General features: G+C 36.6%; 3 protein-coding genes across 4 annotated transcripts in view; 1 reads left to right on the top strand and 2 right to left on the bottom strand.

Moving 5' to 3' along the window:
- LOC139965523 (ATP-dependent RNA helicase DDX1-like) overlaps positions 1 to 15,254 on the bottom strand; it is an 81,621-nt gene extending 66,367 nt beyond the window's left edge. Inside the window, exons 1-9 of one of the 2 annotated variants that reach the window (XM_071967960.1) lie at positions 15,207 to 15,254; positions 10,990 to 11,131; positions 10,653 to 10,704; positions 8,164 to 8,227; positions 7,665 to 7,694; positions 6,661 to 6,754; positions 6,220 to 6,267; positions 4,971 to 5,141; positions 3,869 to 3,945 (exon numbers count right to left, since the gene is read on the bottom strand). In XM_071967960.1, the coding sequence (XP_071824061.1) occupies positions 3,869 to 3,945; positions 4,971 to 5,141; positions 6,220 to 6,267; positions 6,661 to 6,754; positions 7,665 to 7,694; positions 8,164 to 8,227; positions 10,653 to 10,704; positions 10,990 to 11,131; positions 15,207 to 15,239 (711 nt within the window). In that variant the 5' untranslated portion in view covers positions 15,240 to 15,254. Of the gene's footprint in view, positions 1 to 3,868; positions 3,946 to 4,970; positions 5,142 to 6,219; positions 6,268 to 6,660; positions 6,755 to 7,664; positions 7,695 to 8,163; positions 8,228 to 10,652; positions 10,705 to 10,989; positions 11,141 to 15,206 lie in introns of those variants that run through there. The other variant, XM_071967961.1, reaches the window with a different exon arrangement.
- Positions 11,373 to 23,260, top strand: LOC139965522 (RNA polymerase II subunit A C-terminal domain phosphatase-like). The gene is made up of 6 exons (XM_071967959.1): positions 11,373 to 11,629; positions 12,662 to 12,745; positions 16,332 to 16,422; positions 17,687 to 17,812; positions 18,584 to 18,822; positions 19,703 to 23,260. Exons 1-6 carry the CDS (start codon positions 11,391 to 11,393, stop codon positions 21,687 to 21,689), a joined length of 2,766 nt encoding a protein of 921 aa, XP_071824060.1. The 5' UTR covers positions 11,373 to 11,390; the 3' UTR covers positions 21,690 to 23,260.
- On the bottom strand, positions 22,009 to 26,245 carry LOC139965528 (small ribosomal subunit protein uS17m-like). The gene is made up of 2 exons (XM_071967968.1): positions 25,980 to 26,245; positions 22,009 to 25,346 (listed from the first exon to the last, which is right to left on the bottom strand). Exons 1-2 carry the CDS (start codon positions 26,088 to 26,090, stop codon positions 25,002 to 25,004), a joined length of 456 nt encoding a protein of 151 aa, XP_071824069.1. The 5' UTR covers positions 26,091 to 26,245; the 3' UTR covers positions 22,009 to 25,001.
- Positions 26,246 to 26,298: the final 53 nt, after the last annotated feature.

Raw genomic sequence — 26,298 nt, 5'->3', positions numbered from 1 at the left:
GCCTTGCCACCCGCTGAAGCCGTTGTGTAATTTTCAAAAGATTTATATAACTATTTTCATTTCAGAAGAATTGAATTAAAATGACATGTCAGGCCTCTTGACCTTTTCAAGACCTTTAGGTAAGCTATTGAAAAAGTACAACAAAAGATACAAAATATATAGAGTCTACAAGGAGCAGAGGGTGGGTGGTGGGGGAGGGGGGGTGGGAAGTTCATTTCAAAAACAAACAAAATGGCTTTGAGTCTTTGTGGGTGTAATCCCATATGTACAACATCACAGAAAGGTTGACAATGTAGTTTTCCTAGAAAAACTGATATTTTCTTTATCTTTACGTTTATCTTTAATTATGGTGTTTTCTTTCTGTGATGGCTCTCTCGGGGGTTTTGTGTCTATATAGCTGAATGTGAAACATCACAGTTTTTCACATCACATCATTGTCAGGACGGCAAGTTAGGATAAAAATTAATAGGATGAATGGGGTAAAACTAGGGAAAGCAAACAGTTTTAACCTTCCAGTTAGGATTTATGACATTACAGCAAAAAGGCAGGCCCCTTGATATGGCTCTTCGCACCTGCTCTCTCCAAAACGGAGTAAGAGTTTCCTAATTAAATCCGTTGAGTCGTTCATTAATCACAAAGATCACTATCCCATAAGCTGAAGATGGTGGTTGGGTTTTGCTTATTTTTACAGTTAAACTTGCTCAGTATTTGTGAAAATATTTTGTGAAAAGCTGTCACGATTCTTCATCATGGTAACATGTGAATGCAGACTACCACTTGTAAGCACTAAAACAAAGAGGTTAGACTGTCTTAATAATTATCGGTTTCATGCACAAATTTTACCATGAACAATTTGGAGGGGAATCTTAACATTAATTTAGCAACAACAACAACCATTTTCTAAAATATTTCATCTGAAATAATCAAGGTAAGAAAAAAAAAATCATATTTTAGCTAAAAGTCAAAGGATGACTGTTTGAAACTGAAATTGAATATTTATATCAACATCTGGATCGGGGATGTATGCCTCAAAACCACTCAAAGCTTTAATTATTATAATCACCCCTTATTCTCTAAGTGAATTCAAATATTTTGAATAAAGTACAGTATGTTCACAATTCTGCTGGGTTTTGGACAAACATTTTGTAGTAATAATCATTTTTTTTATTATAAATGTTACATTTAAAAATTCACATGACCTCACTTAACTTCATGATCTGCGGTTATTTGTTAAAGATGCCATAAATTTGAAATAAATATATACAATGAGGGCAGTGAATGACCTTGTGTGTTTTCTAATACCCTTGCATTAAAAATTATTCCCCCCGCCCACCCCCCACCTGGCTTATCAGAAAACAAGAAAAGAATAAGAAATGGACTATTTAACTTTTAGATGTCAGTTTTGGGAAAACATTTCATGGAAATACAATGTGTGTAGAGTGCATCCAAGACCACCTGTGCTTGCTTTGTGAATTATACTAACATTAATGACTACATGTAGAACCCGCTGTACATAGCTCCAACTGTACCAATAATGTAAAAGCAAACATGGCCTACATTGGGAAACCCCCCCACACCAAAAAAAAGAACTGATAAGTTAGTTCAAAGTCAATAAAGATCTGTTTAATATATTGTGTTCGATATTAAATGCAAATGCGTTGGATTTCATTGATGGCCGCCGCTCAGTTAACAAATAACAATCAGAAAATTTACTAAAAGGGAGAGACAGAGAGAGAAAGGGATTGAGGTCATTAGTCCCCAAAGTATTAGCAACAATAATTTAATAAGGGCAATCAAACAGACTCATGTTAATCTGCAGTACAGCTTTGTTCCAAATGACAATTTAAAAAACAAAGACATATAAAGTTTAGGCTATTAAGCTACCGTCAGAGAGTGGTAACATCTGCTTTGATACTACGTCATCGGTTAAAAGGTCATACACGAGAAAGAGAAAAAGAAATATCTGTAATTCATGTTACACATGCTGAATGAAATTTTAATTCATGTGAGTGGAGTCATGGGGTAAAACGGAGGGGGTGGAGGAAGGATGAAAAGAGGCGATCCTTTGTACAAGAACGTGGGAGGAGAATGGAAACTGGGGAGGGTAAATCCTGCTTCGATTGGAAAGGCTACTGTCTCTAAGTGACAGCGGATGGGAAGAAAACTTTGAAAAGAAGAACTTTCCGGCCCCTCCCTCCCCTCTGCCCATCATCCATAACAACACTGTTATTCCAACAATAGATATACATACACTTTTTTAAAAAGGTGCAGGCAACAACATCTGTTGACTTTGACATCCCACAACATGTGGAGACCAAACCATGAAAGGCAAGTAACGAACAGCTTCCAAAGCCCCACCGCCCCCTTCCCCCCAAATAATACAATATAAGAAAGGACATACACTGATGTGATGCAATAATTGCTACATAATGAATAATTCAAATATAAAATAAATCAGTCAACAGTGATACAGTCCATGATACACATTTTCCTCTGCATGAACCAAATATTAAGTAACCACCTGCCCTCATACTTGGATGGTTCCACCCCTCCCATCTGTCCCTCTCTCCACCCTCCACCCATACCTCAACCCCTCATTTCCACCTTATAACAGATATTGACCCATTGTGTGAGATTCCTACTCCCCTCTCTCATCAAAAGACCTATTTCTTACAAACCTTCTAAATTCTTGACAAGTAAATCTTTCTGTTCCTCCTCACTAATTAAGGTCAAGGTTTTAAGAACTAAATTACACTAAATTTATTCCAAGACTTCAGGAATTCTTTAGTATGCAGCAGAACAGAGAAAGAAACATGCCTTCTGCTTATTTAAACTGGATAAACTTCTGTACATTCTGATAATAGGCAACACAGACTGTATTGCTTTCAATGACAATAAGAGATGCGATCAATCGTCAAAACTTCCTTCAGATGGTCGCATCCATAGATATTCTGCCACTGAATATATGTCACACTCTCAATTACCAAAAAAAGAGCAAATTTGCAGTGCCTGCCTGCACTTTTAGAACATTTACAGCACAAGGAGTCAGGTATCAGTAATTAAATGCAATTTAGTCATCTACACACAAACATTTGTTAGAGTCTAGACCATTAAGAGAACTATGGAAATTAGAGGGCGCTAGAGTCAAATAATTTTGGGGAACCTCTTGATTGAGAGAGACAGACCTGCAAAGGTTCAATCTGCTTCATTTTGAAATGAAACCTCATAGCTGTTGTAGACAAGAATAATAGTTTTAAACTCCAGAAAAGGGACAAGAAAAACATAAAGCATGATATAAACAGATTGAGGTGCATTTCAACGTTGGGTTTATCAAGTAGGCAAATCTAACAGGATTTTTCAAGAATAAATATTGTCACCCATCGCTTATGCTCATTGCAAGAAACTGTGGGCACTGGTACTCATACTGCTATATCCAAACTATGACATCTGACCAAACAGGTTTTTCCTGGGCTAAATGCAATTCCATGAAGCAGTATTAATTATCACCTGTAGTGCATAACATATCAAATCATTTTAACGCGTAAAAACATTATTGGTCCCAAGAAAAAGAAATAAAAAGGGAAAAAAAGGGAAAAAAAGAGAAGATTATGGTAATTTAAGTCACATGCTGGCAGCTTTGCAGTCTGCCATAAACACCGGGTGTGTTTCGATCCATTTTGAGACAACAATCCGAGTGTATATTTGGACCACAATCTTCAACTTGCGATCAGCACCCAATTATTGTCCAAGAAGTGCCTGTCAATATGCCTACCCAATGGGATCTTATTTATTACCAAATGACTAGACTCCTCATCTGGTCTTTCAAGGGAACGATTTTTTTAGACTTTTGGATCCATGTCTTACTCACCTCACCGTATGTGTCGAATTGTCTTCCAAACGATTTCTTACCGGTCCCACCGAAGCCAAAGCCATCTTTACATGTACCTGACGAGACAACCAAAGAGTGCATAGAGATGAACGCTTGTTAAAATGTGTAACTGAAACCACATACTATCAGATAGCTAAATTAGAAGAAATAAATTGGGACCACTTTATATGGTAGATCGTGAATGGGAAGGGAATCAAAATCATGCAATAACAATACACAAACTACATTATCAATTAAGAAAAGTACTGTATCTACGGATACATATTTCTATCCAGTTTTGGTCACTCACTGCACTTAATACATTTTAATGAAAAACTCTGACAAAAAAATGAACATACATCTGACAAATCATTTAAGTTCATCGAAAAAGCCTCTTTTTTTTTTCGTTTTGGAGATTTCCCTGAAACATACTCCCGATGAAACTGTAATAAATAGAATTTACATTTAATTGCACAACCTACATGCAAACCAATGACTGAAGTTGATTCCATTCCCAATAGATTCGTCACTCAGGTGTGAATAACTATAATTTTGCTTTTGTTTTTGCATTAATTTTTCTTTAGATGAAACTTAAATATTCAAAACAGGGCAACCAGTTTAAGTTTCCTTAGCTCTGACTGCATGCTATCAAACATCAACTATTTAAAGTAACTTCTGCACTCGGTCAACAAATTAGCCAATTCAACACGAACTGTTCAATCGTCCAGTGAGACACAAGACTATGGTTTTATCTGAGACCCAAACCATGTGATAATCACAGATAGACACTGTCATAACAATCCTTCTCTTGGTGACGACTCAGTAATCCAAGATGGGAAAATTGTTTCGTGATTCTATGAGATCTGTCTGGAAATATTATTTTGGCGAGATAAAACTTAGCCTTGAAAGGCACAAATTTTATGATATCAGAACTAAGGTTCACAAGATATTTTATGGACATGTCCACGTAATGGCATAACCAAAATGAAAAGCACCACCAGGAATATCCCCACCTGTACCTATCTATCCGCTGAGATATTACATCAAATCCAGGTATACCACTTATGTTTTCTTCTGTTCACTGCGCTTTCAGAAAATTTACCTAGATCAAGTTTAGCCTTAGCCGTGGCCCATCCGACCCTACATAGCCCCTCATCTGTGACGGTCGCCTCGTAGTAGTACTTGCCCCGGTTTGATACCCCTTTGTTGGAGCGAGTCCCATACCAGGAATGGTGTTCCCTGCTTTGACATAGCAGGCCCTCTTTGTCAATGGCTGAAAATAGAAACATTTAATACATGACAGTTTTGTTTTCTTGAATTGTTGACAAGATTTCCTACTGTATATATATATATATATATATATATATATATATTGATATGGTAAGATATATATATATATATATGGTATATATATATATATATATATATATATATATATATATATATTTATATAAAAAGGTACAAAATGTTATTATGAATTGTTTCTCAAGTACCATTTTAAGTTGATTTTGATCAAGTTTTGTGGTTCTTTAAAGTGTCTGGACCATAATAACTGTTGTGAATGTAATCATATGAAGTTATTACTCGTTCATTAACTTTTAATAATTTCATGTAAAAAAAGAAACTGGGAACTTGTCTTGATTTGACCATTTATAATCTTATGTTTGAGTAATACTCAGTAGGCTTTAGTACTCACTAACTCACTAATCACTAACTCACTAATCACTAACCGAAACGCCAAAAAAAAACTACTTTGAAAGGTTGTATCTGGGTTAAAGATTTATTTTAATATGATGTAGACTTTTAACAGCCACTGCTATTAATACATGTGTGTCTTCCTATACCACTTTTAGTTTTCAACAGCTGAGGCTAATCAATTAAAGTGACTGGACTATATAGTCTAATACACAACCTATTAGGTCAGTTCCTCAGATGCAAAACTAAGCTCAAAGGAAAAACATAAGACATCTTTATAGCATTGAATGAAACGTTTACAATGCATTAGAAATTGATCTAGGACAAAGTGTGTAGAATGTCAAAAGGTGCTCAGTTGTCAATATGAAGTTAATAGAATTGTATGTTTGGTTGAGTGGTTACAAGTAATGAAAAAATGGATTAATATTAACGTTAAGGCCTGCCTGCGCTGAGGGGTCGATGTCATCATCAAGTTAGCTTTAGATAAAAGAAATCAATGTTTTCTATTTACTTTCTGAAACTATAACATGTACAGACTAAAATTCTGTGTAAAATCATCCTATTGGAAACAGCGAATGACGGCACTCTTAAACTATTGATATTTTTACTATAGAGATATATTGTTGTAATTACTATTTCAAAGTTGGTTGTCTTACCCATGGACTCCCCTCTGTCGTAAATGTTCATCCTCCAATTCGTTGAATCTTAAAAAGAGAACAGATTTTGTTGCTTCCAATGATAAGAAAAAGATGGAAATGAAAGACTTTATGCTTTCACATATTTTTTATTTATATATTTACATATTACCAATCCCCTCCCTTCCCTCCCCCGCCCCCCAAAACCAACTGAACCAACAAATGCATCATTATCCAAGAATTTCGACTTTATGAAGCAAACCATTGTACAGAATGGTTAGATTATTTAAGAGTTATCTGAATCACATATTGGAAGGAGAGAGAGAAATACCCACATGTGAATGGAATTTGTCCCCAATTTGTTCCTTCACATGAACAATGATTAACCTGCACGTAACAATACTGATGAACCTAAAATTAAGCTCTGATGCAACAAATGTCATTTAATATTAAAGTTGTTACCTGCTTTTGGAGCTGTCACCTTTGAAGTTGACTTTCCCTCAGCTTTTTCTCGTAATGTCTCGTGGACTATTTGAATAACCGGTAAGCAGAAAGCCTGGGTTGAAAATCAAATTTGTTATATTTCAAGAGTTTCCTCACAAATATATTTTGAGTTGTGCCATCGAGTCCTGGCCAACAGATCACATTACCTCCTTTTCATGACAGATTACAATTCTTCGGTCCTGGCCATTTGAAACAGTCACTCACCCATGATCGGTAATATAAAATCGGTCAACAATGTTCATCAAACAGCCACTTAACCTATGACAGCCAACAGTTTCACTAACCCATGAACAGTTAAATACTGGCCAACTGCATCAAAAAGACATTTCCCCTGGTTCATTTACAACAATGGCGACAGACAAGAACGTCAAGCAGTCACTCATGAAATGTTTGTAAAGTGCCCACTCCTTAAACTGGTTTTCTTAAGATTGATGAGTTTGCTACTAATTTCTCTCGATAAATTGACCAACTAGAAATAGTTATGAGTTTGTTTTTATCATTTGTACTTGCTGAGGCTTAACTATATAGGCTTGTAGTTTGATGATTGACAGATTTGTTATTCATTTCTTTTAAACTGAAGTTCTCTTCAACTTTAGGCTAAAGTTAGATGGGTTACTGATAAATTTGTAACTTAGAAGACTGCTTTGATCGCAGAATCAGGAAGAGAGCATGCATGGTTCCTTTTGAACTTGTTAACGACTGGTTGGTGAAGTATTATCTTTTATCTTCTTACAAAAGATGTTTGATACAATGTGTAATTCTGCTTTCTATCTCGTATTGTTGTCGTCTCAATATGATATAATAGAAGTTAGCAGTCACTAACACAGCACACCCAAACAAACATAATTTTCTTACGTATAGAGGGCAGCAATCCTAAATAACTACTTGTATTTAATAAAAGGTAACATATGTCATAATACAAGAGTTGGGATACTAATCGACAGTATCAAAGATTGACTTACCCCAGTCTTGCCACTTCCAGTCTCGGCAGCCTAAATGAAATGAAATGAACAACATGCAAATGAAATTTATGCAAATTACCAATGTCTTATCAACGATCAACATTGCAGGGATGTGCTCAGGAATATTGGAGTGCCGACTTGAATGGTAGTGTGATCCAAGTCCTTTGGGAGGGGTCTCAGGGGTGATGGTTCCCCTTCCCCCTTGGAAAAGTTTTGAAAATAATGTATGCTCAGATGGCAAATGGCAAATCTTTTTTCTATTCTGGTGCTAAATTTTGTGCCAAGTATTCACCCATATTTTGGTAATTGTAAAATTTGTTAAATTAACCATCAAACAAAGTGCTGGGCGGAAATGTTAAAAATACTGGAATAGCAATGTAGCTCTGATTCAATTGATTTCCACACAACTTTAATGAAAGCAGGAGCATTCTTTAGACTTTTTGAATGATGCAAATTAACTACTTAGTATAGAGTCAGTTAGGAAGATGCTATACACTACCATGAGTACATCTCCCCCTCCGAGGATCAGTGGTATGGCTTCGGACTGAACATCGGTAGGTAACCTGTAAACAACAGCAAATCATAGTCAATATTAGGGAATGTTACTTATCACAAAGATGTCTATCACATGATCAGCTAAATATGGAGCTTGGGTCTGCCTGGCTTTCAAACCAATAAGGTTCAGCTACAACGGACCAATTTTATTCTAAATTTTATAACAAAAATGAGTACCACCATAATAGTGCACTCCCAATTACCAAAACAGCTCATTTCCCACTGAGCACCCATCTGTATTGTTCTGCACCAGTACTCTGAAGTATTTCTTCTTGCTCAAGATGGAACAACTAGCTGGGAGAATAATTAACTTTATGACTTGAAGAAACATTAACAACTCTTTAAGTTAGTTTGAAAAGTTAGTAACTCATGACGAGACTTAGCCCATTACCATAGGTTGCATTTTTCAGCTCTCTTGACCTCAACTTACTGAAACTTTATCTCTCCTGCAAACAGACCGGATCGGTGAGTTTGGAAGAGTTGATTTGTTCACACCTTGCCGTGTCTGCCATGAACTGCCCGTCATTTTGCCAGAACTAGTTGTAAGAGATTGCTATTGTTTGATACTACCGTATAATTACACATCCAACATGTACAATGCATAGAGCAATCTCCATAATAGCTATTACTCTGCTGCAGGTTTTAGTTACACATATTTTGCAGAGATGAGATTGTGGAGGTTTAAGATACTCTTAAGTTTAGGAATTTTTATAAAGATGTATGATATGAAATCTTTGCTTCTTCCCAAACATATTTTTTAACTAATGTGGAAAAGTTTCATAGATTTTCACCGTACAAATCTCTAAAACATTCGCAGTATGAAGTTTATTGTTACGTTATTATTGTGACCGTATAGCATACAGAAGAATACGTGCACTGCACTAGAACTGATAGTACTAGCCGTGTGATGAGTTGCATAATAGATGGATAGGCAGCTTAAGTTAGGTGCAAAAAGATGTGACTGATCACTCAGCTGACTAACTGGAAAAAAACCTGCCATTCAGTACAAACGGCGGGTTTTGGGATGCAACCTATAGCTAATGAACACTTTCGCGTCATGTAATTCCTCTAGATATTAAAGGGACATTTCGGTGGTCAAAGTACAATGAAGTCAAAATAATACATAAATCTTCCACTGGTGGTGGGTGAAAACCACATCCAAATAGAATCTTTTAATTGCAAAGAATGAATTTTTTTCAATCTGTTTCAAAAATGCATCTGGCAACAGCCAAGAGATAGTGACATCATACATAATAATAAATGAGTTGAAAATGGCCTTCTTGGCAATGAAGATAATCTTTAATTTAAGCAATTTTGTGTTTTGATGTAGTCTTCAGCTCAAGGTATTTGCAAGCTAAGTTACCATTTCCACTTTGTGTCACATTGGACGAACAAATTATTACAACCAGGAAATATATTAGGAATGCAAACACAAATTTTGAAGAACAGGAATTTGATGATGTCAGAGACAACTCTTGTGATCCACTTCCTAGCATAAGGGTATTCATCTGGCAAAAGTAATTCCCCTTCTAACAAACATGTCTAGAGTTAGAAACATAATTAATAAGATAGGGCTTTCACCTTGTAATTTTGTCCCTTGCAATGTTAAAGTATTTTCTGCCACAGGATGCATTCCTTAAACTTCTGGTGAATCCCAGGTAGCAAATTACTAATGGATTTGATATATGCACATGTTTGTATGTTGGTATGGTAGGAGACATATTAGGTTGAAAACTCAATCAGCTAGTTTACAACATCAACATATTTTGAGGAAATTCACAACCCTGAAAAATATGATAATTTCCCAACCCCATTCATGTGTATGCCATTATTCACCTTTCTGTAGACATTAATGAAACAATTTAATAAAACTTATTTTGATGCACATGTCAAATACTATCCTATCAAGTTGGAATTTATATTCTCTTTTGAAAAGGTTGATAAAGTGTTTTTTTTTATTGTTTTGAATTTTAAAACCTTCTAATGGATAATTAGCTCAAGATTCCAAGTCTTGTTGTCTTTGTATCACCTTTCACTTCTTGCATAGTAACCACACATTGGAAGGGAAGTGCGTCAAAAATCGAACAGTATTTATATAAATTCTCTCTGTCCTCTTTGCATTGCAGAGCAATGGAGGGAGGAAAGAAATGTGTGATTAAAGGAATTTTTCAGTGGCAGTCTATTGGGTATATGAAAAAACCTCCATTCTTTTTTCATCACCACAGTCCTAGTTCAGGATTTTTCATCCTACGATTCAGGAAAAATGAAGTTTGAACCTCGCGCCAACTTAATCTAATATATTTTGAAAAGTGGAGAACGATGAGCGCTGTGAAGCCATTAGCACTTTGTTTCGGGGGCTGCAGGGACACTATCATTAGCTGAGCTACACTGTAGCGAGGAAAGTTTGAATGTCTTAGAAACTAGCAAACTTACAACCAATCCATATCTTCCACTGCTTCGCAAATCTCAGGCATTACTCCAAATTCTGTAATAAAAAGATGCACCACTAGTAAAAGGGATCAAACAATGATATACTGTAACTTGAAAGGATATTCATTTAATAAGAGATATACTGTCTTTATTCATAAAGATATCCAACTTGATGACATTAGGTTTATGTTAGGACTATGTCTAAGTTAGACCTAGGCCAGGTCCTAAGTTAGACCTAAAACCTTACTGTGGGCTATATCAATTATCAGTATCTATGCAAATGTTATTCCAGTTTTCACTGTGATAGAACTTAGAGAGGTTTTTTTTAACGATGTCTTACCAGCAAATGCTGTCATTTTCACTCTTTGTACCGTGCCTGCAGAGAAAGAAGAAAGCTTGCTCCCCTGTAGTCTCAATGCTCTTTCACTTCCAGAGACCGAGGACCTGTGTTTGTCGACAGCAGTGCATTTGCAGTCTTGGTGCTATTGGGAACAAATTTTGTTTCGTGTGTGCATGTGTTTGCTTTTAAGATAGTTGCCATATAGAAAACAATTCTCGTTGTGGGAAATGTAAAATTAAAATAAAACGTAGTAAACTTTAAAATCTTGGTAAAATCTGAATAATTAATTATATCAATAGTATTGAAATATTTTGTCCTTTTTAAATAGATTTTAAGAGAAAAACGCTTCATGATCTCAGAATTCAAATACAACAACCCAAACCAGTTTCTGTAATTTCAAAATGGCTGCGCCCTTGAATGAGATTTTATGGAAGGGAAAAACTAGGTGTAGAATTGAAAAGTTGAAGGTGAAACAAGGATCTCATGTATCTGTTGGGAGTCTTTTGGTGATATGTGCCGTGCTGCGAGAAAATGAAGAGGAAAAAGAGTCAGAAAAGCCACAAATTGAGCGATTAAAGTCTTCTCTGGTCGGGACTGTGGACTGTCTGTATGTTAAAACTGGGCAAACAGTTGATCCAGGGTAGGCTACTAACTTTTTAATCTCCTTTCTTTCTTTCGCTAATTAATGCGTAGCCTACCCGTCTGTATCTCCACAATGAAGAAAATATAATCTCCATACTGATTTGAAACATTCTGTAAAGGTTACCCAAAGTTTTCACAATACTAAATCTATGAATAATATAGGTAGACTAGCCGATAGATACACAATAGTATAGGCCTACTGTGATGGTTATTTTGTCGCATAACTGGTTCCAGTGCATTTGCATAGTGGTGTATGGGATTGTTAACGCATCTTTATTTATGGTAGGCCAAGTAATAATATTCAGTTTTGTCGTGTCTATTTGAACAACAGCAGTGTAAATTTGTAGTTAGCAATCTCCATTCAACCACTGGTAGTAACTAGCCAGAGTACATTTTTAGAGGAAAGTTGTATTTTGCTTCAATCTCAGACCACAAAGTACATGTCACAAATTTAAATTTTTGATAGCACGAAAGCACAAATAACAGGTTTGTACTATTTCATTTATTACGATATAGGTTTGAAGCAATAATGCACACAGCAAGTGCTTAAAGTTAGAGGTATCCCACATTGCCATTACACAATATTCTATTGCACACAAGATTTTGCATGTTGTGGGACTGGGGGATCAAAGATTGTTAATTCATATCCAACAGTACCATATTAAGGATTGACTTCAAGAAGTGGAGGGTTGTGGGTGATTGTTTGTGGGTTTTTTTTCTATCATCTATGATCATAAAAGACAACTTTTTCAAGACTTTAGCTGTACAGTTTAATCTAGCAATTGAAATTTGCATTTACAAACTTGAGAGGACACAAAAACTCACACAATATAATTGTTTTGTTTTTGGTAAGATGGTAATACTTCTGGTTAACGACAGTACCCGAAATATTACTCTGGATCTGTGAAAGGGAATGAACAGTGACTTATTCTATATAAACTTTGTGTAGTCTGTGCCAAGATATGAATTGTTCTGATGTAATTTTTGGGAATATGTTTAATTTTCTGTTTCTTTTTTTTATTGTGGACAGAGGACTGGTTATGACTGTAGCCCCTTGCAATCATCCAACAGTCATGAAAGACATGTGTGCTGACTGTGGTGCAGATCTTCGGGTGTAAGTATCATATTCCCAAAATATATACAGACAAACATTTTGCAAAATTTGCTAGGATTCTGACTTTAAAAGGAATAATTCATAAATTCATAACAGGGGTCGAAATTTACGCTATTCCGCTATCCCGAGATAGTGAAATCATGAACGGAATACCAAGTTGCTTGGGTTCACTATTCCGTATGGATAGTGCTAAAAGTGATAGCTAACAACAAACTTTGACAAATCCATCTAAATTTACTTGCCTGTCACTAGTCAGGCAACAAATTTTAATTTTATTTGTTTCCCATGCGTTAAAACTTGCCCAGAAATACAAAAGAAACTCTCTTTACACGTGAGCTGCAGTTACGTACAGTACATACATGTTCCGTAGCCAACTGCACTTGCACAGTATAGCAAGCCTTACATTTTCCTCCGATTTATTGCACCTTACACGTTCCGTATACCATCGCGTATGTAGGGAAAATTATCACCTCGTGGGTAACAGGTAGTAGGCCTACAGTGCTGAAAATCCTTGTTCAATTTTCCGCGAACACACTAAAAACAACTGCCGATTTCCCGATTTTGGTTATATTTTTTCGGGCAAGTCGTTACAGCCCCTATAAAATAAGGCTCCTACGCCTATGCCTGTGGGTGTCCAGGGGCGAAGGCCCCGGGAAAATATTGGTAATTTTGCGTGTCTGGCGATAAAAAATTTGCATTTGAAGATGCAAAATAATAACAAATTTTGGAATTTAAATTGTCACGAAACTGATGAAAATTTTAAAATGACAAGTTGGAGACTGAAGCAATATTATGTTATGAAAAGAGAATTAAATTGTCTTACAATCTTTAAAAAGTTTAACTTACAATACTTCCGATATTATGAAACAAACAACGTTCGACAAAGCACCGTTTCTAGACTGCCATATTATAACAATGAATATACGTAAATCAGTTTACAACTGCAGTGTTTACCCCTACTTAAATACTACGTTAGGCTACACATCATGTGCTGCGAATTTTTCCAGGTACCTTCCCAAACAACTGTGAGCTCATCCCCTGTCTAACACCTGTTTGCTAACATTTTTGGCACGTTTCCAAGAAACGTTACACGGGGTTCAACTGTTTTGGCTCCATTCTAGAATTAATTAGGTCAGTCAGTAAAGGATCGGTTAAGTAATGCGAAATATTATCTTAGGCGTTCAAGTAAAGTAGGTAAAATATCCCCGTAACATTTAGATAAGTAAAACACACCTCAAGCCAACTGACTCCTCCGCATGAACAAAACAATATATTCCCCATGATACACGAGGCACAGTCCATACTATACAAGCATAGCACGATATCAAGGCCCCTATAGTTACCATCTTTATGAAAGTAACCCTTGTAATGACATGTTTTAAGCCACTTGGCATGATTCATTAAATGCTTAATATTGTTTCCATGTTCTTGTAGAAAACGTCAACTTCGCAAAATACAATAAGTTGTGTTTTGTAGTTACGTGTGATCCGTAACCGACGAGGTGGTTAGGCTATTTGCAATACACTTAACTATGGTAGGATATTATTTTTGCGTATTTTTGGAAATTCTAGAAAATACTTTTTCTCCCGTTTAACACCAGATGTGGTCTTACGGTTTATTCATAAATGGGTGTACTAGAGCCTTTTTTACATGACATTAGTTGCATTTAGCACGATATGCCAGATTCGCGTGAATTTTTCGAAGTGTTTTGCTCGATCTTTTCGTAAAATTTGAAAGGTGTACCAACTTACTTTTTGTACACAATTGGTATTTTCTCTACTGGTTTTCGTTTTTTCCCTCTATACAGTGAAATGAATACGTTGTGCATTGAGTATAAACTTAACGCGAATGCAAGAAAACGATGCGGGGACTTCCAGCAGACAAATGTTTTCTTTGCGGGATTACCGAGTCAGTTGAAGGGAATCCCGCACATTAGAGGGAACGCTGAACTGAAGTCAAATTCATACGAAAGAAAACATTTACTAACATACAATATAAATTTAAAAAAATGTGGAATAGCAGTATTGTTCAAAACATTTCCCGCGAGGCTGATTTATTACAGCAACCTTCCCGCGCTGGGCCGTAGATGTCCGTGTGACCCATATACCCTGAAGTGTGTGAAACTAGCCTTTGACATTGCCCTTGTGAGTGCGTTTTACAACCTGTGTCCTGGGTTACATGCTCTCTTGCCTCAGTACACAAAGATTATCAATAACCCAACAAAAGACTCAACATATAATTTTGTTATGTTTTTTTTTTTTTTTTTTTTGTTTCAAAGGAATAGTGGAAAATGAGACGGAATAGTGTATTTTCAAATCCACTATTCCGCTGGAATAGTGGTAAATATTCTAAATTTCGACCCCTGCATAAAAGTGTGAGTTTTAACTTACATTTTAACCTGGTGGTAGAATTCAATGACCTTTCATGGAGGGATGGAAGTTAAAGTTGACACAAACTCTACCTTTATCGATCTTGGTTGCTTTTGTTGCTGCATTCTATTCAGTTGAGTCAGTAACCAGTTCTTGAAAGAGACACAAACCTAACCATCAGGATTAGCCTAGATGTGTTAGAGATAAAGTTTTGAAGAACTATTCACAAACAACAAAGAAAATCTTGAGAGTTATCACAGATTCAATGTTTATTCACACACAAGGGGGAAGACTGATCAAGTCTAAATTATGACATCATCAAGCCACATGAGCTTAAAGTAAGTATAGACACCTAGCCAATTTGCCCCATATTCAGTACATTCGTTGTGTGTGATAATATCATTCAAATTCTGTTCACAGTTTTTGAAAAGCTCTATTTGTTTCCAGAATGTACAGTACACATTTGAAGGTTTGATAAATCTGGGAAACTCATTAAATATGTGCAAAGTATGATATGGATTGTTATGCTCATCAAAATTTCCTAATTTAGCCCTTAATAAGTTAACACCTAATTACAATATATCGTTTCAAATAATATGATGTTCCGCTGTTCAAAGAAGACAATAAAATATTTCAAAAAATCGCCTTAGGTCCACAAACCTGTGTTCAGTGTCCTTGAACGAATGTTGTGAAAACAAAACAATCACATAACAGAAAAATTAGGCAGTCACTCCCTTTACATCATCAATGTGCATAATTAGCTAATGTTTATTCATCAATAAAACTAGAATTGAGAAAAGACTTGTAAAATGGTAAATCTTTGATGTGAGTTGCAGCTATTTCATGATTCCTAATGCCTATTACAGTGAACAGGACAATGTTGTTCATAGATGTCATAATACTTTTAAGGAGAAGGTGGAAGGAGGGAAGAGGAGACAATTTGATCGTAATTTGATGCAAATGATGCCTAGTGTTTAGTTCTCATTGTACTCTTGTTTTCCTTTATGAAAAATTCATACAGATAAGAAATGAACAGAAAATACCTTTTTCATGAGAAATTGTAAGACTTTTCCAACTAGGGCATGTACATGTTAACTTCTTGTGGAACATCTGATTTTGTCTGGTCTATGTGCCTGCACAGAACAGAAGTGAATTGATTACCATTCTTTATCCATAAATGTAATGGTGCAGCTCTTTTTGTCTTCCACCCTCTGAAGGTCGCAAGGAAAACCGGGAGAACGCATCCAACATGCAGCTGCCTCTGTCGCCATGGTTCACAACATCCCAGAGTTGCACGTCAGTAAAGAGGTGAGTTAGCAATAATATCAGATGACGAACCCTTGTAAAGTGTCAATCAGTTTCAATTATTGATCAAGAATCAAGGACCTTGGATGTTGGAAAGTTTGAGGGGGGGGGGAGAGGAGGAGGGGCTAAGGTGATGCTGGGGATGGGGAAAAGCTGAACGCGGTGACTTGCTAATCCAATTGCAAATTTATTTAGTATTTTAGAAAAGATTTTCTCAATAGTTTGCACTCCTTATGTTACTTCACATTTTTGCTGGCTGTAGTAAAATTCATAAGTGGTAATAATATTTTATTCATAGTACATACCCATTTGCCAGTATGAAATTTGTTACAAGGTTGGTGCAGCTGACTAAAATTCATTGAAGGAATGTTTCATTTTATTTCAAGCCACTTAAGTGTTTAGCTTTTCATCAAAATTTGTTTATGCATTTGTACTTTATGTGATTTTATTTTATGTGTTGTATTCTATGATTTTTCTTTTTCTATTTTGGGGACAGATAGGCTAATTTAATATATCAATTTTTAAGTTCAATGATAAAAGGTTGTTTTTCAGGTATCAAAATTCAACAATGAAACATTGCTATAATGCTTCAATAATTAGCATCTTTTTCATACAAAACCTAAGAAGTTGAAATGAAAAATCTGAAAACTGCCATATAAAGTATGTGGGCACTTAAATATTCCTGCCGCATGCCTTTTGCCCTTTTCTATAAACTTATCTCATTTTTAATATCATGGATAGAAGAAAACGGTAGATATGTTTAAACCAGGGATCCTAGAAGGGGTTGATATCGACCACAACCCAGATACACCCCACAGACATGATCGGTAATGTGTATTGAGTTCTTGAAGTCTTCAATGAACTTAAATTAGTCCACTTTTGTAAATATTATTATTTGATTTATGACATTTAAGTAATTGTTTTCCTGGAGTGGATGAAGGATCATGAATTCCATAAAGGGGTAAAAGAAAAAGAATAAAATGTTGATTCGTTGTTAAATAATATGAACTCAGCACTCCAGTAAGACAAAATACCTACACAACAATTTCACTATCCATGGCTCTGAATAATAAATCACTCCAAAGTATCGTTCCCAAACTTGATGGCTTACATGGATAGCTGCTGTGTTTCTGCCGATAGTACTGGAAGGTACTAAAGTAATTAAATTATCATTCACAATTTCACTTTCTAAGTTCATTCAGGGTAAAGCATACAGTGAAACCAATTTATTAACCACTTTTGATATATGCTTGATGATTTCTTTTAGGTTGCCTTCGAGTTGGCCCAGCTTGATGTTCAGTCCCTCCTCGACAACAGGAAGTTGGTGCTCATCGTTGATCTCGATCAAACAGTCATACACACCACCATGAGACACGTCAAACAAGACCTACCGGTGAGTGTACTCCAATGTCAACACCCCTGTCATTAACTGTGTTGTGGCGGGATTGCAATATTGCGACTCCTCGTTATAAACTTTCAGTGCCCATGTATGCATTACAGTGTTCTTTTCTTGCTCCATTTATCTTTACTGTGAAACGTTAAGCCATTCATATACATATTTGAATGTATTGGCCTAGAAGTTGGTATTCATGCATAACAATAAATCATACTTTAGGCCAGTTCCACGAAAATGATGAACTAATCGGTAATCGGTTAAACCGATTATTATATAATCGGTCAAACACTAACTCTAATGTCAACACCCCCATTGGTACAATGTGTTTTTTTGTACTCTTTACTTTCATGTCACCCTTGCTGTCTTTTCAAAGTGTACCTCGAATTGTGATGTACATGTCGCTGACTGGCTTTGTTCGAAAACATTCAACACCACCACCTACAGATGTATTTTTGTCATAAAATCAAATCAGTCTAATGAAGTGATAAGGAGCATACTGCATGATATGAAACAAAAGCCCTGGTGTATAGTATCTAGACCATTCATAGTTATAATATAAACTGCTTCAAAGCATTCCATAGTCTACCAATCCAACTATAGGCTCCTGGCAGTCCTCAGCAGATACTTTAGGATTCATTTGGGCCTGAAAAACCAACTCCATATCTCTTCTCCTCAACAATTTGTACAATAAAAGTCCTGTCTAGAATGTTCAGACTGTTGAATTAGTGCTGTACCCTTTTCTCTCATTTTTCCCCCCGTTTCTCTTAGGGTGTCCATCATTTCCAACTGATGGGTTTACCTTGGTATCACACAAAGATTCGCCCTGGTTGCAAGTCATTCTTGGAGAAGCTCTCGGAGAGGTTTCAACTTCACATATTCACAATGGGGTCAAGGCCTTATGCACACACAGTGGCCAGAATCTTGGACCCAGACAAGAAACTCTTTGCAGACAGAATTCTCTCAAGGGATGAATGTTTTGACCCAAACTCAAAAACAGCAAACTTGAGGTAAATTTATTACCAAGGTTTTGTTTGTCCATGCTAGTGTGGGCATGTGTGATATTTTTATTGGGGGTTGGGGGGGGGGGAGGAGATGAGCAAAGCTCTGGATTTAATGTAGGGATCCCTTTACTGTTAGATATATTTGACCACTATCATGCGTGTAATGATGTGTGAACATGTTACATTCATAATGCTTGGTGGAGTCCAATCACAGTGCTGGGCCATGTTGTGTCATTAAAAGTCTATGTGCCTGAACATAGCTCTGTGCAAGGTGCAGAATAATGAGACGTTTCTCAAACAGAACAAAACTGTTGCCTATCTGAGCAGCGGTTGTAGAACAGAAAGTTTTGGAAAAATGATCAAATAGTTGTTGCTATTCACAGTTCACAATTAGATAACAACAATGCTCTATGACATACTGTTGAAGTTTTGTACTCTCAGGTAAGTTGAAGCAGTCTGTCTTCAAACTAAATGAAAAGTTAGAACTAAAGTTTGAAGTCTGTATTATACAGAGATGGTATCAGTGTATTAATTAGATTGTGACAAGAACTTTTTTGGATAGTATCTGTTGGGAGCCATTGTTAACAACTGGAACTTCTGCAGAAGTTGTTCATACATATTGGGTTAACATTTTCCATCTGGTTGACACCAAAATAGATGCATTTTCTTCATTTTATTGGACATTCACACATCTGAATGATCTCTCCCTTTTGGCAAGTTGAAAATTGAGTAATCTTCTGGATTAACGAATGGTTAGGCAGTGAGTTTCTTTACAGAGGGAACTCCATCCACTAACTCCTATGTCATTGTAAAGTATGGAGTCCTTCTTTCCATGATCTATTTGGCAGTATTTGTTCAACTTCCCTTCTTTCTTTTGTTATTTTAGGTCAATTTTCCCAACTGGTGATCACATGGTCTGCATCATCGATGACAGAGAAGATGTCTGGAATTTTGCTCCTAATCTGATTCATGTCAAACCTTACCAGTATTTTGGAGATACAGACGATATTAACATTCCACCTGGATTTCTTCCCAAGGGCAATCCATTGAATTCAATCCCAGATGCAGGAGACGAGATGGGAGAAAATCCTAAAGATGAACTGAGTAAGGAAGTCGATGATAAGTCGGGTAAGCTAGAGGAGGTGCCAGATGTAAATCAGGCGTCGGTAGAAATGAAGGAAACAGAGGTGGTCAGTGAGGCAAAAGACATTTCAAGTGGTTCGATGGAAGATGACGACAAATTGCAATCAAATGAGAAAGTGGAACTTTGCGAAAAGGACGGAACATCTGGTAAAGAAAAGAGCAAGGTTGATAACATCATAGCTGATAGTACGACTGGGGAAGAGTCCAGCTGGGGGAACGTCATGAGGAAGAATATCAACAATAACGAAGCTGCAAACAAGGAAAGCAGGAACAAAGATCAGAAGGAGGCAAATGATGCCAGTCAAGCAGCAAGCGAGGTGGAAGATGGAGAGGCGACTGGTACCAGTGAAGTAACCAGCAGCACGACAGGATCAGAGGACAGTGATAAAGTAACAGAGGGTCTAGGTCGTGAAGGAGAATCAGTTAGAGAGAAGGAAGGGACGCAGACACAGAATGCCGATGAAGCAACTGCTGAAGAGAATGTTCAGGATGATGCAAAAGAAGAAGGCCTAGGTGCAAAAGTAGTTTGCAAAGTGAAAGATGATGACGGGGACAGGAAAGAGAATGAGAAGAGCAAAGGAGATCAGCCTGTTGCAAAGTTGGTAGAGAAAGAAGAGAAAAGAGACCCAAAGGAAGAGAAAACGACTAGTCAGGACGATGACTGCTTCGATGACTACTTGCTCTACTTGGAAGAAATTCTCATGAAAATCCATAAAAAGTTTTTTACCGTCCGTGACCACTTTATGGTCAAAAGGAAAGACTTTGTGCCAGACGTCAAGGTCATAGTCCCTTCACTTCGTAAGAAAGCTCTAGTTGGAGTCACAATCACCTTTTCAGGTGTATTCCCTAGAAATTTACCTCCAGAGAGGTACAGATTGTGGAACGTAGCGATTTCTCTTGGAGCCTCAGTTTCTAGGGAGTTTGTTGCCAAGTCAAAGAGTGAAGACAGCAGTACCTGGACGACACACGTCATTGCTGCCAAAGCCGGAACTTCAAAAGTCCACATGGCCAGAAAGGCACATAATGTATGTGTGGTAACTCCGCAATGGTTATTAGCATGCTGGGAGAGATGGGAACGCGTCGATGAAAGGTTGTTCCCGTTGCCCAAGTCCCCAGTGTCTCAGAGTACCTCAGGAAGTGGACGGAGTACGCCGACCAGTGAAAGCGAACCTCAGTCGCTGCCAAAGACTTCACTGGATAGCAGCAAGAAGCAGATCACCTTTCCAGAAAGGACCAAACCGATTGAAAAGAAATCTGGCGGCAATAATAACGAGAATAATTCCAAACAGTTACCTTTAAGTTTTTGTGACGATTACAATCCCTTGTATAGTATTTCGGAACAGGAAATCAAAGCGATGGACCAGGAAGTGGAGGACATTTTCGGCGAGTCCAGCAGCAGTAACGAGAGCGATTCAGATGATCCCGAGGAGGAAGTTTCCATCGACAGCCCATCCGGTCAGAGTCTCGGCAGCTTCACGCAGGACTTGCCCTCGTCCAGCGACGAGAGCCTCACGGCAGAGAGTCCGCGAGGTTGGAAACGTAAAAGGTCGGAATCAGGCTCAGACTCTGATGACGAGAGGAAGGATTGCTTGGAGGAGGATAGCAATTCAGCTCCGAGTGATGATCACTGGACAACTGACGAGGAGAGAGATGAGATGGCCGATGCTATTGATGATTTACTGACGTACAGTACCACAGCAAGAAGTTTCAGTACCCACATGCCAAAATAAAATGGATCAGTTGGAAATCATAATCAGAAAAGCATGCTTCATAATTCCTCACTTTGAGTGCAATCTGTAGCCTTATACTCATTTTGAACCATGGTTCCGATTTGATATGATTATGCAATGATGATTGAAAGAGAGGAGGAGAAGGAGGAGGAGGGCGGTGCACCACATATCATATAGAAGTAAAAGATATCAAGTCCTAAGGTTAGCAGAGAATAGCATATTACAGTGATGAGTTTGTCAGTTTTAAACATGTCCACAACTGGTCACTACTCTGGATTTTTTACAGCTAGTTGCATATTGCATCCATCAGTTTCTTAGAAGAAGTGAAAAAAGGCTTCAAGAAATACATTTTCACCATCTACTTGGCAACATTCCAGAATAAGTTTCGTTATCTTAGTAGTGTAAAAATTCATCCTAGTCACTGCGGGAAAGCTGATTATTGCAAGTGATATGTTATGACATCACCATTACGGACTAGAAGTGTTCATGTAACCAAATTCACCAACATCAAACTACAATGGCAGTGTTTATAGGCATGCTGATCATATAACCAATTTTTGCTCCAGTACTGTGAATACAAGAGAATGATACATCATGCAGTCCTTCAGATAAGGGACATGAAATTTTGTTGACTTTTATTGTAATTTCCTTGGTCAACCTCCCTTCAGTAATGTAACATAACTGATTTTCCATTGCAAATAATGTAAAAAAAAAGTGAAAGAAATATATTTGTTCAATGGTATCATTAACATATTTTTCAGTTGCATTGATAAATCAAATCTGCGAATCAAAATCGATGTTCTTCGAGGCAAACAAAACCTTTTGACGGAAGCTAATGTTCATAATCACTATCATGATTTAAGTAAATGTGAGTAAGCAGAATCATAGTATTACAAACTAATATGTTTGATATCATATGGGATATGTTGTCATAGGGGGGGGGCAGGAGGTTGGCTCGGGAAGGTCTGATCACACCACAATACCGCAAACTTAAGGTTGGAAGCCTTATGTCACAAATATGAAGATATCTACTGCTCCATTTTCAAGTGACCATCATGACCGCTTAACAGTTTAGGAGCATTCCAGTCTTGACGTTTTCTAGCAACAAGTTTTTCACAAGAAAAAAGGAACTTGGAGGGGGAGGCTAATAAGATGAAACTTTGAATAGGTTCATTTTCAAGGTAATGATGAGAAACCTACTGCAATAATTCTGTGTGGTCACTTTATCGATCATGTAGCCCATAGAGTCTCTGATGTTATCGTAAACTACAAACAGCTTAAGTTCTAACAAGAATGAAGGTGCATTGGTCATTGTTCACAAGTCATTCTCATCTTGATGAGTCATTTCATGTCAAGCATGACAATTTCTACTTGTATCATGTTGTTGGTCAATACTGATGCCATGTACCATCTTGAGGATCATGATATTGTTTAGTTTTGTGTAAATATTGAATGTAAATTTCTTGCAAATGAAGGAACTATTGTGATTAATTCATAGTTTGTTTATTATTAGAAAAGACAGCCTTTTTTTGTGTTCATTTTGTAAATATATTCACATAATAGTTGATGAATTTGTGTTTTCTGTTGCTTTCATTTGATGCATTTGATTACAGATTTCTCACTTTGCTTGAAGGAGACGTCCCAATATTGAGTTAGTCCAATTAAATAAAATCTAATGGATGACTGGAATTGCTGAATAAGACTGCTTCTTGATACAGCAAATCCTGTTCTTGTGATATAACCTGAAATGCAGAGCTGGTAAATTCAAACACAGCACCAAATTAGTGATTAGCAAATGATAAAACAATGACAGATTAACAGCTGAGAGATATTCTGCATTACCCGCATAGATGTAAAGACAAATATTGGTTAGCTATTCCCAAGTATTTTTCCTCAATGAAGCATCTGGGTATGGGTTTTGGAGTGGTAGAACCTCCAGGAAGATTGGTTTGGAAACTAGGAGTATATATATACAAGTTGAGGGGCAATAATGATGTCCAAACATCTTGACTTAACATGTTAAATTTTCCAACAAAAGCTTCTGCAACAGAAAATTTCTTAACTATTTTTTCAGATTTCCATAAGTGTATTAATCATACAATTGTGAAAGTGACACAAATGTTCCAGGAATTGAGACTAAACGAACATGGCAAACCCACTTTATTTTTTCGGACTGACCAATAGGAAGCCATTGGCAGGCCCCAAAGTTTCATCTTTCAAATTTAAGCAAATGTGAAAATTGTACTTTTCTGAAATATCTAGGTGGCAATATCACTTGTAAAGAAACAAGCCAATTTGTTCACAGAATTAGCATCATGCGAGCACTGTAAATTTATATTAAATCAGCTGCATTTTGCATTTGGTCTAAACCTTCTGGCATGTTTATCAAAGACAGGAAAAATAAACTTGGATAACATTAGAAATGATGAAACTTACAATATCAATGTTAGCTGCAAACTCCATTCTATTCAAAACAATTGATACCCCTGAGGCAGTTTGTAACATTTTTTCTTAACATGAAACATAACTTTCTTACAAAATGTTATTGTAAAGTATGAAAATCCATCATAATCAATGTCAAAATATCTTTACAGCATGAAGGATTCAAACAGATAGTTGCTGGAAGGGTTAAACTATGACAGCATAGTAATAGGATAGTGCTGATCACTATCCACAGAATATTCATTATTGTTGTCTTCATCTTGTTACATCTAAAGACAAAATGATTTGAAATTAAACACAATGCCCTTGATAAAACAAATTCATCGTCTACAGCATTTGTTTCTCAAGTATGTACATACACTATAGTGATCAATGACATTTGTAGAATGAAGGATCTCATTGGATGAGTCAAAGTAATATTTTATACACTGATAAAATATTACAAACTTTTTGAATTTCAAGAATGTATTCACTGCCTCTGACTTGAAATATATAACTAACAAATGGAAGGTTTTTTGCAAAAAGAAACCATCTTTCAAATTCATTACAAAATATCTCTGAATGAATTCCATACCTATGAGTGCCAACCTCAAAGCCTTCTTTCTAAAAGAGGCAAATATATCACTATACCAAAAGGTATCAATAAAACTTCACAAATCTGATGACTTTAGGTGAAACCATAAATTTCAACTGTCACTCTTCAATAATCCACCTGCACAAGCAATCCATTCTTGCAAGTGGCTTTTTACTTTGAGGATTCATCATATCTTGACCAACAACAGCACAACAGGCATTGTTGTTGAAAATCTTCATCGCCTGTCTCAACTACAGTATTCTTCAAAGTATACCGTGGAGTCCATCTGCATCAGTTTAAATCTTCCAGTCCTTCCTGTCTAAGCTCATGATTGGTTCTTTCATTCTGTCATCTTCGTAAACACTTCTCTTCTCTGCAAAAGTCTCATCTAATCCTGTCTTCTCCTCCGGCTCCTTTTCAAACAGCTTCTTTCGTTCGTCCTCATCCCAGTACGATTTACTGTCACATCTTCTGCCAGTTATTGGGTCCCTTACATTTCCAACACTGTAAATGATTTTCTCTATTTTATGTGTGATGAAAGCTGTCCGTTTAGCTTCTAACTCTTTCACGAGGACAATATCTCCGACTTTGGTAACTTTCTTAGGATCAAATGCGAACACCTTTGATTTATTCGGGAAATACTGTCAAAGAAAATAAGAATACGAACATTGTGATCAAATGTTAAAATGAAACATGAAAGATATTTATTATTCATAGCATAATTTGTCCATTATACTGCAAATTTGAATTGACTTTACAATAAAAAAATAAGGAAATTGACAACAAACATCCAGATACAGTTTAATGAATCTTCCTGTAACAGCACAATTATTCTGCCATCTACAACAACAATAATCTGTGCCGGTAGGATAGCAAAACTTTTTACAAATGTTACAAAGGAATCCATGCAGGGATTGATGGTCTGAAAAAAATGTTACTGGTCAGTGTGGAACATAAAGATATTGGCTTAAATTGGCATAATCTGGTTGCAGTATGTTAGTTAAATTACAGTATCAATTAAATCAGCCTGATATGGCCAATTTTTCCTCTTATAAATTTGTGAAATCGTAGTAGGTCTGATAGCACTCTGTAACTGTTATTGCAGTTTTCATCAGGACACACAACGGATATGTTGATATAATAATGATTTGATATTTGGCTCTTCCGTTGAAGTTAAATGTAATGTTGAAACCCATACCAATCCTAACAAAAACAATTAACAAATACTACTAGGTCTAGGTCTAAGGTGGTGTATCACTGTCAGTAAAACTCACTTGCATGACATACTCATCCAGCACAAGTCGTGTAATTTGAACCTTTGCTGCATCACGTAATTTGGATTGAACAACCTGACCAAGGAGGATTCGAGACGAATGACTTGCCATATTACTCTCGCGCTGATCCAACCAAACGTTCGTTTTTTTTAAACCAACTGGAAGAGATCACGAGCCAGCGGTCTGCGTTGCAACTTCTGCCAGTAAAACTCAACAACTGTGATAGGCCCCAGTGCTTGGAGGATACTGCAGCAAATTGTATTTGACTTTAGTTACGCAATATGTACCGACAAATAAAACAGTGCTTGAAAACAAGATA

This window comes from Apostichopus japonicus, chromosome 3, assembly GCF_037975245.1.
Source record: "Apostichopus japonicus isolate 1M-3 chromosome 3, ASM3797524v1, whole genome shotgun sequence".
NCBI lineage: Eukaryota > Metazoa > Echinodermata > Holothuroidea > Aspidochirotida > Stichopodidae > Apostichopus > Apostichopus japonicus.
This window is presented reverse-complemented; position numbering and strand designations above follow the sequence as displayed.

Coding starts and splice junctions, on each gene's coding strand:
- LOC139965528 (XM_071967968.1), bottom strand. CDS start 26,090: ATGGCAAGTCATTCGTCTCGAATCCTCCTTGGTCAGGTTGTTCAATCC. Junction 25,347..25,979: donor TGGATGAGTATGTCATGCAA/GTGAGTTTTACT, acceptor TTTCTTTGACAG/TATTTCCCGAATAAATCAAA.
- LOC139965522 (XM_071967959.1), top strand. CDS start 11,391: ATGGCTGCGCCCTTGAATGAGATTTTATGGAAGGGAAAAACTAGGTGT. Junction 11,630..12,661: donor GGGCAAACAGTTGATCCAGG/GTAGGCTACTAA, acceptor TATTGTGGACAG/AGGACTGGTTATGACTGTAG. Junction 17,813..18,583: donor ACGTCAAACAAGACCTACCG/GTGAGTGTACTC, acceptor CGTTTCTCTTAG/GGTGTCCATCATTTCCAACT.